The sequence below is a fragment of the Pantherophis guttatus genome, chromosome 18 (genome assembly GCF_059756535.1).
Source record: "Pantherophis guttatus breed Tessera chromosome 18, ASM5975653v1, whole genome shotgun sequence".
In the NCBI taxonomy this organism is placed as follows: domain Eukaryota; kingdom Metazoa; phylum Chordata; class Lepidosauria; order Squamata; family Colubridae; genus Pantherophis; species Pantherophis guttatus.
Window position 1 is genome coordinate 10,100,008 of NC_142080.1, and position 12,131 is coordinate 10,112,138.

Genomic DNA, 12,131 nt, shown 5'->3' on the forward strand with positions numbered 1-12,131 from the left:
AAGCGTGCACAAAGCAAACCAGTTGTTAACACCTGTTGAATGTTCTGACCTAGGCTCCCTTAAAAAGCCTAGGAAGCCTAAAGGAAGCAGAATCTTGATCCCGGCAAAACCTTTTTTTATTTACACGACTCTGAATCCCTTTCATTCGCAGCCAGCAAGGCCTGTCCAAACAGTTTTCCAAAGGAATACTTATCAACACGGACCTTATCTCGCTTGGCGAGCTGCCAGGTAACTAGTTTCCAAACGCAGTACAAGGCACAACTTGGCACAGAGTCTCTCAGAGTCACGGAACGAATGAATTGTTTCCTGCAAAAGCCCCCTCCCCGTTCGCTCCTCTTTTGTATCCTATGGGAGGGGCCAATCACCTCCAAGGTGTGGCTTTACTCCCGAATCGACCCTGCCTTCTTAGCTGTACTCTTCGTCTGGCAACTCTGCGCATGCACACACTGGGAATGGGCTGAAGGCAGCTGATGACTGGCATTCGGCCTGGCCTCCTCTCTGCCTCTGATGCAGAGCCCTCATCAGAGCCCTCCCCAGACTCTAGGACTGGCCCACGTTCCTCCCCAACCTGCTCACTGTCCGGCTCTGCTGCCAGCTCCACTGGTGGGCCACAGCATTGAATCCCACCACTGTTAGCCCCCTCTGAAGAGCCCCAGTGACATCCATCTCAAGTTAGTTAGAAAGAAAGATTCTTCCTGGCTCGTTGTTTTTCCAAGAGGTAGTCCTCGGCTTATGACCACAATTGAGTCCCAGATTTATGTTGCTAAGTGAGACATTGGTTAAGGGAGCTTTGCCCCATTTGACAACTTTTCTTGACACAGTCGCTAAGGGAATCACTGCAGTTGCTAAGTGAGTCGCACGGTTGTTAAAGTGAATCTGGCCTCCCCCATGGGCTTGTGAAAAGGTCGCGAAAGAGAGAGAGAGAGAGCGCTCATGCAGAGTTGCCAGACGAAGGGAACAGCTAAAGAACAAGGGTCGACTCAGGAGTAAAGCCACAGGTGGACGATGAATGGCCCCTCCCAGAGGGAATAAAAGAGGAGCGAAAGGGGAGTGGAGTTTGCAGGAGACAATTAGTTCGCCTAATTGGTTCGTGACTCTCCGAGACTCCTGGCCAAGTTTTGAAGATATCGACCTGGCAGCTCTCCAAGCCAGATAAGGTCTGTGACTGTAAATTCTTCCTTGAAAGACTTTGCTGGATGTGAATGAGAGGAATTCACAGTAACTTAATAAAAAGGGATTTTTGTCGGGACAAGGAGTCCGCTTCCTGCTCTTGGGAATGCCTAGGTCAGAACACACGGACTCTGGAGCTAAGAGTGGAGGGGAAGAGGATGAACTCTGACCCAGGCAGCTAGAGAAAGCCGATTGGCCCTTCCCAAGGGGTGGGGTGGGGGGAGGCTTGCCATCCCACCCAGAGGACGGAAACTGGACGGTATTGTTGGCACTTTGCTATGATATCCAATGTCTTCGCCTGCCCGTCACTTCCTGAATTTGGAAAATCCTGAATTTGAAAATTTTAAATATTTTCCTTCCCTCCTAGTCTTAGTACATTCATTTTACCATTAAAGTTTTCCTTTTCTCTAGGTCTGGATTTGTTCTCCTTCCTTCAGAGTGAAAACCCGGTAGGTTTCCTCTCCTCTCTTCCATCTCCCAATTTTTTCCATTCAATCTTTTAATCCCGAGTCGGTAAACTTGCTCGGTTTATTTATTTATTTATTTTATTTTATCATATTTGTATACCACCCTACTCCCGAAGGACTCAGGGCGGTGAACAGCCAAAATAAAACACAAAGACATACAAAAGTTAAAAAACTATTAAAAACAGATTAAATAATTTAGGCTCAAAAAACAAATTAAGACATCCAATTTATCTAAAAAACATTTAAAAGCAATTTATCAAAGCAGTTAAATTATTAAATTATTCCTTTGATAACCCAACAAGCTTACTTTCCGAGGTCTTCCAAGTTCTTTCAGACCTTGCAAGGTTCAGAGTTCAGAACAGCTGTTGCTCAAACAAGAATAGAAAAGCAAACAGCGATATCCCTTAGATTTATATATCACTTCACAGTGCTTTATAGCCCTCTCTAAGCGGTTTACAGAGTCAGCCTCTTGCCCCCCCCCCCCCCCAACAATCTGGGTCCCTGTTTTACCAACCTCAGAAGGACGGATGGCTGAGTCAATCTTGAACTCCTGACTGTGGGCAGATTCAGCCTGCAATACTGCATTCTAACAGGAAGGAAGGAAGGAAGGAAGGAAGGAAGGAAGGAAGGAAGGAAGGAAGGAAGGAAGGAAGGAAGGAAGGAAGGAAGGAAGGAAGGAAGGAAGGAAGGAAGGAAGGAAGGAAGATACCAATACCACTTAGACTTATATACCGCTTCACAGTGCTTTATAGCTCTCTCTAAGTGGTTTACAGAGTCAGCCTCTTGCTCCACCAACAATGTGGGTCCCCGTTTTACCAACCTCGGAAGGACGGAAGGACGAGTCGACCTTGAGCCGGTCAGGATTGAATTCCTGACTGTGGGCAGAGTTAGCCTGCAATACTGCACTCTTAACAATTACAGAGAGGTAAATACAGCTCTCCCTGTAGCTTCCCCTCCTTCAGCCTAAGGACTTCTTGTGGCCCATCAGCGGCCTGTGCAGCTAGTAGCTGATTCCGACAACGAGGAGGCTGGTGTGGTGCTGCGCCAGCAGCCTGTGCAGCTGGCGCTCGAGTCGGACAATGAGGAGGCTGGAGAAGATGTGGTGCCAGAGGCGGGGATTCAGACAGGGCCTTCAGAACCTCCAGAAGCTCCCTTAAGTGAAGAGGACGAAGAGGAGGAGCCTCTTCTCGATGCACGGGCGCACAGAGCGGCCAAAAGGCAGGAGTGGCTCCTCAGGAGGAGGTTTCCTCGAGAGTAAGGCTTGGGGCTAATTGGCCACTCCCTTAGCCTATTTAAGGAGGAACGCTGACTGAAGCAATTTGCAGGGAACAACTTTGTTCACATACCTTCGTGTCTTGTCTTGCCTTGCCTATCTTATCAGCTTCCTGCAAATTGCTTCTGGGCATTCTGCCAACCATAGTAAGCTTTCAGTTATTATTCTTTGAATTCTTGGCGGCTGTTAATGCAGTTAATTAACAGCCATTGTAAAAGACTGGTTTATTTAGTAAACTAAGGTTTGAACGGACTTTGTGTGTCCTGCGTTCTTTGGGATCCGTACCTGGAGCAGAACAGGACTCGTGCATTGCAAGTGTGTGAAGGGCAAAAGACAAAATATAAAATGGATCTTTTTGTTACTATTGTTAGCGATGGGTATTTTGCCCTGGCATAAACACCAAATGTTGAGTGGTGCACTCGCCTCCCAATCAGGAGGCTGTGAGTTCGATCCTAGGTAGAGGCAGATATTTCTCTCTCTCTGGGCACCGTGAGAATATATCTGCTGAACAAAACTCCTCAAGGGCGACAGGAAAGGCATCCGGCCAGGAAACACTCAGCTCCATTCAGCTGCCCAGACTCCACCCCGCAAGGGATTATGAGGTCAAAAAAAAAAAGGCCCCAAATGTTTTTATTTTCTCTTCCTCTTGCAGCATTACAGCCCTTCCGTCATCACCTCCCTGGATGAGCAGGACTCCCTGAGCCACTTTTTCCAGTATCGGGGGCCCTCCCCGCATTTCATGAGCCCCCTGGCTCCGATCGTGGTGGGATCCCACAGCGGGGTCGGCTCCCCCACCGGCAGCCGCATGAACAGCGTGGTCTCTTCGCCCACGGCCAGCTTGCGGGAGGGCCACGGCGCCATGGGAAGCAGCCCAGCTCTGCCAGGATGTCGGCCGGACATCATCTCTCTGGACTAAAGATGGAGACGCCCTTTTGGGGGGACGGGACTCCATTCCTCTCTGGAGGAAGGCAGAAATTTTCGGCAACGTGTCGGCAGCTGAGAAGACAGACACATGGCAGAGTGTTTTTACTTGGTGTGCGCCGCCGTCTTACCGAAAATCATGGCATTTTTTTAAAAAGATGAGAAACTCTCCCGGGAGCCAAGCTTTCGGTCCGTGGAGCTTGCGGAGGGGATCAGTCTCGGAATCAGAAGAATCACAGCTAAATTTTGCTCACGGGATCCTTAAGCCAGCAAAAGGGGGCATTCGATGACCTACTCTGATCGGTCCCAAATTACAGAGAAAATCCCGGACTTTTTTTTCTTAGTGATGGAAACCCAGGTTAAGGGGGGGCTGGATTGGATGATCTCGGAGTGCACAGAAAGAAGGGATCCTCGGAGGGGCATTTGAAATTCCAGCGTGGCTTGAACTCCGAACAGATTGTCCGGACTACACAGGGGTTCAAACTTGGCACAAGATTCGCTGGATCGAGAGCAGTGGTGAAATGCAAAATCTTTTCCTACCGGTTCTGTGGCTGTGGCTTCGTGGGCGTGGCTTGGTGTGTGTGGGGGTCATGTGACTGGGTGGGCGTGGCCATTAAAAAAAAACTTTTTAAAGCATTTTTTACTACCAGTTCCGGTGAATAGGTAGTAAAAGAAATGCTTTAAAAAAGTTAAAAAAAATAGTCCGACGATTGTGCGGCACAGCTGTGAAGCTTTTTTTTTTTTTTTTACTTTTTAAAGCATTTTTTTACTACAGGTTTAGCCCGAACCAGAGCGAACCGGTAGCATTTCACCCCTGCTCGAGAGCCTTCTGACCAATTCCAGAGGCCGCTTTTCAGCTCCGAGGTTTGAAGGTTCAAATGTTTTGAATCGAGAACTTCTTTCAGGACCACAGAAATCAAAATTTCTTTTTTTAAGGATCCCAGCTAAGCCAATTGTGGCCCATATGAATATCTGCAGGTTTTTATATTTCAGAGCTCGGTTGTGGGAAAGGAGCACCCCATGTACCTTTGGAAGCTCTGGGCCAATGTTTTTTTTTTTCCCCTATCCCTAAACGTGTACAGTAGTGGCCAAAATTGTGGAAACCTTTTGGGAAAAGTGTCTTTTTGAGGTTTGATGGCTAATAACACCATTTTTTTTTTGGAGTTTCAAGATAATCCTATTCCACGGCTGGAATGGCCTGGGAATAGCCCAGACCTTCACCCAGTTTGAAAATCGATGGAGCCGACTAAAGAAACTGGTTAGTCAGAAGCGACCCAGCAATAAAACCCAGTTAATAGAAGCCATCCTTCAATCTTGGTTTCACATTAGAACAGCTGCAGAACTAAAAGACTTGGTTCCCTCCATGGGAAGACGTTGTAAGGCCGTCATTCATGCTAAAGGTTACCCAACTTAAGTATTAACTGACAGGGTGATAATTTTTGTATATCTCGTTTTTTCTATGGGGATCATTTTTCTATCTCTCGTTTTTTCTATTGTGTTTCACTTTTCTTCTTTATACTGTAACTGCTATTCTAATAGCAAATCTTTCATAAAAGCTATTGTATGACATTCTCGATTAAATTTATCTTTCCATCGATAATATAATTTTATGGTGGTACTCCAAAAAAAAGAAAGAAAGAAAGAAAGAAAGAAATGGTGTTTTATTAGCCAAGTTTTAGAAAGTACACTTTTTCCAGAAGGTTCCCACAATTTTGGCCACTCCTGTATTTTCTGTACTTATAAAAGACCAGTAGCCTCTTTAGAGGTTCGAAGGAATAACAAGGGAATTTTGAGTTTTGCACAGAAAATTCCACTGTTTTCCGTTCCTCCCCGTTCTCTCTCTCTCTCTTTTTCATTCTTTCTTTTTTTACAGTACTATGATTTCACCTCAGCTGCGTTCTCACCGTTGGCCTAAGTGATGCAGGATGTTGCCTAGTATAAAACAGGCAGTTGGGGTTTGTCCAAACAAACCACGGTTATTTATAACAAATGCTGGTTAAACTCTGCTTTCTTTACAACGCTGGTTGAAGACCATGGTCAGGAGGCGCCGAGGCTGCCTAACCATGGCATTGGTGAGATCCGACTTGATAAGATCCAGCTTAGCTTTTGAAGGCCACGGGCGTTTAAAAAGTGGCTATGCCCGTAACGAAACCTAATTTAAATTCCGTGGACCACTTTCATTTTTAAAAAGTGAAAATTTATTCCCGCCCGTTTTTCTTTTCGGTCGGAACTTGGGGGGTTAACGTTGGAGGATCCAGGCTGTGCCAACAGTGAGTACCCTCGGGGTGTTTATTTGATACCCTTGATAAGTCGGTTCATCTGAGGAGAAGACCTTGTAAGGTAAATGTTGCAAGAAGCATCGATGCGCTAAGGAATGGTGTTATTTTTGAGGACTCCTTGGGAGAAATTCCCACAGGCAGCCAGGGAAAAGGGCTGCTCTTTGAGAAGAGGGAGAAAAATCCGCCGGCAGGATGGAAAATGTCCCGCTTTTGCCTCCGGGGCTCCCCTGTTTACTCATCCATGCTCCCTCCAGCTAAACTTACCTTTTTTGGAAATCTCTATGAAGAGACGGGATTGCTTGCCCTGTCCTGAGGGGTGAAAAAGCTACAGAGGACACTTTGCCAGAGAGGTTTGAGATGCAAAGCTTGAACCCCAACTTCTGCGCTGCCAGGCTGCCACCCCAAGAACAGAAGTCGGCTCTTCTCGGACACTCCTAAAATCGGATTTTTTTTGTTAATGCCTCTGAAGTCCAAACAGAACCGCCATCGTGCCGCCGTAGGGATGGCAATGTGCTAGGTGTACTTTTGGGGTTTTGGTTTTGGGGCACCTGGCACTGCCTGCCTGGAATGGACTTGAAGGGGGGGCTCCCCATCCCTGGGGGGGGGGCTCAGGCACCAAGGGACCGCCTGCCACCCTGCCTTCAAAAATCCCACCATTCGTTTGCTGTGAGGGACGGTTTCCCGGGATTGCCTGGGTCTGCAGGTTATTGCTGTTACAATATATTTTTTTTACACTTCAGATCTCGTATTTCCCACCCCTCTTAAAAAAGTATTTCCAACCAATCCTGTACAGAGAAAGAAAAGATCTATCAATCTTATCTATATATATATATACACACATATCTATATTACGATAATCTATATTTTCAGTTTTTTGTACATAACGCGACTCCAAAGATCTTTTTCTCTGTATTTTCCCCCCCCTCCCCTTTTTTTTTCTTGAGGACTAAATGAAGGTTGCACATCCTTTGCACACTTGTGAGCGAGCGTGAGGGGCAGTGCATCGTCCATTGCACAGCTTATTTATATATTTATGTATGTGTCCAGAGTTTGTGTGTGTGTGTGTTTTTCCAGTTCGAAGTTTTCAGAGTCCAGCTGCTCAGCCTCCCCCCTCCCGCCTCCTCAGCCAGCCAGGTGGTTGAGCCTCCACCGTGGAAATCCTGCCTTCAGGAGGTTTGCAAAAATGACAAAACTTTGCAAAATTACTTTGCAGAATTACAGGAAACTCTTAATTTTGCAAAGCTTCCCCTTTCAAGGCATTTACCTTTCTGCATTATTTCCCAGAACCACAAGCGGAGAAGGCAGAATTCGCATTTTACGAGTGCTGTGGGTTAATTTGAATATGGCTTTGTTAGCCACACCTGATCCATTGTGTGACTTTCTTTCCAAGTGCTTCTGTTTTCAATCAAAGGGAATGTTTTTTTTTCCGGGACAGCTGAAGTTTTTCTTAAGTGTTCCTGGGAGCGGCCTATGACAATTCGCCACAGAGAGCTCGCTGCGGGACAAGAGGTACACTAATATCGAAGAAATAGTGGAATAGATTGTTTCTGGAGATTCTCAAGTCATCCCAAGTTCTGGTTGCCTCAAAGGTGCTTCCCCTTTCTGGGTTTTTTTTTTTCCTTTGAAGACATTTCGCTTCTCATCCAAGAAGCTTCTTCCGTTCAGTTGTTCAGAGCTGAAGAAGCTTCCGGGATGAATTGCTATGGCCAATTCATCATGGGCAACTCAATGCGGCCAACTCATGGCCAACTCAACATGGCCAATTCTTCCCAGCCAACTCCATGGTCAACTTGCCATGGCCAACTCACGGCCAACTCAACATGGCCAATTCACCCCAGCCAACTCCATGGTCAGTTTGCCATGGCCAACTCACTGCGGCCAACTCAATATGGCCAACTCGCCACCGGACCACACCCTTCAGGGACAATTCAACAATTCAATTTATTCAAGATAACTTAAAACATTATTTTAATTTTTGGCATTCACGTTTCATTTTCGTCCCTTCCATCCTTCCTTCCTTTCATGATTCTATTCCACTGTTTCTTCAATTATCGGTCTAACTCTTGTCCCGTGGCGAGTTGGCTGCGGTGAGACCCGACCGGGGGTGGGGGTGGGGCTTACACCCCTACCTCCACCCTGTCCCACCCATTTGTGGGACGACCACCTTCCGATCTGCTGCTCTGCCGCTTTGTCTCCTGGGAAGACCCTCGGCCAGGGCAAAGGGCCAGGAGGAACAGAGGCCGAGACCCCCATTTGTAGCTAATGGCTGGCTGGGCAGGTGAAAAAAAGGCTGACTTGGCAACCCCTTCGTGCAGGGGTCTCCAACCATGGCAACGTTAAGCCTGGAGGACTTCAACTCCCAGAATTCCCCAGCCAGCAAAGCTGGCTGGGGAATTCTGGGAGTTGAAGTCCTCCAGGCTTAACGTTGCCAAGGTTGGAGACCCCTGCGCTAGTTGGACCCCTTCTTTTCTGTCTTTCGGAGGAGGCTCGGCTTGCTATGCCAAATCTCTCCTGGGCTTATTTATTCTGTCATATCTTTGTTTTTTATCCACTTGGAGCTATGGTGTATATGCTTTTCTGTTTTTTTTTAGAGAAAAATATAATAATAATAAAAAAGTTGCAAAGAGCTGTGGTCCCGCATCATTAATAGTCTCCATCTTGGCTGTGTCGCTGGCTTTTTTTCGGCTTTGTAAATACAGTAGCGGCCAAAATTGCGGAAACCTTTTTTTTGGAAAAGTGTATTTTTGAGGTTTGATGGCTAATAACACCCACTTTTTTTTTTCTTTGGAGTTTCAAGATAATCCTATTCCACTGCTGGGATGGCCTGGGAATAGCCCAGACCTTCACCCAATTGAAAATCTATAGAGCCAACTAAAAATTTTATTTATTTTTAAATTTGTATACCGCCCTTCTCCCTGAGGACTCAGGGTGGTGAACAGCCAAGTAAAAACATAAACTACAAACATTAAAATACAATTAAAAAGATATATATAAATTTGGCCCCATGATTAAAAACAATAACAAACAATTAAAAACATTTTAAAACGTGTTAGGCCAGCCCAGCTTGCTGGAAAAAGAAGGTTTTAAGGGCACGGCGGAAGGCACCGAGGTACTGGTTAGTCAGAAGAGACCCAGCAATAAAACCCAGTTAATAGAAGCCATCATTCAATCTTGGTTTCATATTAGATTAGTTGCAGAACTAAAAGACTTGGTTCCCTCCATGGGAAGACATTGTAAGGCCCTCATTCATGCTAAGGGTTACCCAACGAAGGATTAACTGACATGGGGATCATTTTTATATATCTCGTTTTTTCTACGTGTTTCACTTTTCTTCTTTATACTGCTATTCTAATAGCAAATCCTTCATAAAAGTTATTGCATTATGTTCTTGATTAAATGATCTTTCCATTGATACATCATTTTATGGTACTACTCCCCAAAAAAGTGGTGTTATTAGCTAAGTTTTAGAAAATATACTTTTCCCAAAAGGTTTCCACAATTTTGGCCACTCCTGTATATTATAACGATGAGGGGGAAGTGTTGGCACAACCCCAATTCATAATGAAGATAATTTTCCTTCCACATACGCTGATTTTCACTTACGGCAGGGGTCGGCAACCTTAAGCACTCAAAGAGCCATTTGGCCCCTTTTCCCACAGAAAAGTAAACACCGGGAGCCACAAAACCTGGGTGGGCGTGGCCACCTTGACATCACTCACTTCCACCAATCAAACGACCCCCCCTAGCCACGCCTATCACCTGACAGGGAGCCACAGCAGAGGGCCCCTGGAGCCGCATGCGGCTCTGGAGCCGCAGGTTGCTGACACCCGACTTAGGGCAACAACATTATTTTAGTGGGACCGAGTGGAATCTAACACACTTTCCCATCTTCATTTTTTTTCTCCACATCATAGTCCATTTACTACCACCAGTTTATGCCTTATTCTAGAAAGATCTTTGTTCACCGAAAGGCCTTTGTGGCCAAGTGAAACTTCCAAATGTAGAGATAATATTAGGGGACAAGTAAACAGGCTTGCGTGGGATGCGGTGGCTCAGTGGCTAAGAGGCTGAGCTTGTCGATTGAAAAGTCGGCAGATCAGCAGTTCGAATCCCTAGTGTGCCGCGTAACGGGGTGAGCTCCCGTTCCTTGTCCCAGCTTCTGCCAACCTAGCAGTTCGAAAGCACGTAAAAAATGCAAGTAGATAAATAGGGGCCACCTTTGGTGGGAAGGGAACAGCGTTCCGTGCGCCTTTGGCGTTGAGTCATGCCGGCCACATGACCACGGAGACATCTTCGGACTGGCTTTGAAACGGAAAGGAGCAACACCCCCTAGAGTCGGGAACGACTAGCACATAGCGTCCTCATTTTACTGACCTCGGGAGGACGGAAGGCTGAGTCAACCATGAGCCAGTCAGGATCAAACTGCTGGCAGTCGGCAGAATTAGCCTGCAATGCTGCATTTTAACAGGAAGGAAGGAAGGAAATGAAAAGGAAGGAAGGAAGGAAATGAAAAGGAAGGAAGGAAACAAGGAAGGATGGATTGAAGGAAGAAAGGAAATGAAAAGGAAGGAAGGAAACAGAAAGGAAGGAAGGCAATAGCACTTAGACTTATATACCGCTTCACAGTGCTTTACAGCCCTCTCTAAGTGGTTTACAGAGTCAGCCTCTTGCCCCCAACAATCTGGGTCCTCATTTTACCGACCTCGGAAGGACGGAAGGTTGAGTCGACCTTGAGCCTGGTGAGATTTGAACTGCCAAATTTCAGGCAGCCGGCAGCAGCAGGCAGCAGAAGTAGCCTGCAGTACCACACTCTAACCACTGCGCCACCATGACTCCTGCACCAACAACCCTGCGAGGTGGGCTGAGCTGAGAGAGGGACTGTCCCAAAGTCACCCAGCCAGCTTTCACGCCTAAAGGGGAAGCTTGAAGTCACCTCACTGGTTTCCAGCCTGGTGCCTTAATCACTCGTCCAAACCTCTATTTGAAACAAAGTTTAAAAACATTTAAAACAAAATCCAATTAAAACATTTAATATTAAAATTAAAACATTTTAAAAGAAAAAGTTTCTTAAGATGTGGTGGGATCAACAAGGCAAAAGCCATAAAGGAAAAGTTCCTTTAGCTACAGTACCCATTCTGTCCATTGTCCGTTTTATTTCTTGAATCCATCATCACTAAATACCGTAATTTGTTGTGTGAAGGCAGTCATGTCATTTGTAATCCACAGGACCGATGAAGCCGGTCAATCGTGGCTTATCCCATAAGCACCTAACCATAGTTCAGCATACTGGGTAAACTCAGGAGAAACATAAAAGTCCTCTCATTCTTTTAATTCAGTTCATGAGTTGCCCTAAACGGTTTTGTTGAACACATTAGAATTGGCTTGAGTAAAGTAAGATTGACGACATAGCCGCAATGACTTCATTCAACCAACAGAGGGCGGAGCAATCCACAGTTTAGCATTTTTAGGGCTGACGGGGGAAATGTTTTAAGGGATTCCTTTTGAGACATAATTTAAATCTTCATATTTTATTTTATTTTATTTTATTTTATTTTATTTTTATTATTTTATTTTATTATTTTATATTATTTATTTATTTAATTTTATTTAATTTTTATAAGTAATATAAATTTATTTTATAAATATTCTATTTTATTACTTATTTTATTTCATTTTTATTATTTTATTTTTTATTTTTATTTATTTTTTAATTATTTTATGTTATGTTATGTTATTTTATTTCATTTTTATGATTATTTTATGATTATTTTTATTTTATTATTTTAATTCAATTTTATTTTAATTTATTTTATTTTAATTATTTTATTTTATTCTATTCTATTTATTATTTATTTTATTTCATTTTTATTATTTTGTTCTTGTCATTTTTGTTAATTTCATTTCATTTCATCATTATTTTTTCTTTTCTTTTCTTTTTTTCTTTTCTTTTTTCTTTTCTTTTCTTTTTTCTTTTCTGCAAGTGGTGGGCCAGTGCACATGTGCGCGAGCGGCAGGCTGGCT

At 44.6% G+C, this 12,131-nt stretch overlaps 1 protein-coding gene across 4 annotated transcripts in view; it reads left to right on the top strand.

The window, feature by feature from the left end:
* PIAS3 (protein inhibitor of activated STAT 3) overlaps nucleotides 1–5,398 on the top strand; it is a 42,790-nt gene extending 37,392 nt beyond the window's left edge. For all 4 annotated transcript variants that reach the window (XM_060682569.2, XM_060682568.2, XM_087881252.1 and 1 more), the window contains exons 13-14: nucleotides 1,582–1,619; nucleotides 3,563–5,398. In XM_060682569.2, the coding sequence (XP_060538552.2) occupies nucleotides 1,582–1,619; nucleotides 3,563–3,826 (302 nt within the window). In that variant the 3' untranslated portion in view covers nucleotides 3,827–5,398. The remainder of the gene's footprint in view (nucleotides 1–1,581; nucleotides 1,620–3,562) is intronic.
* The last annotated feature ends 6,733 nt before the right edge of the window (nucleotides 5,399–12,131 follow it).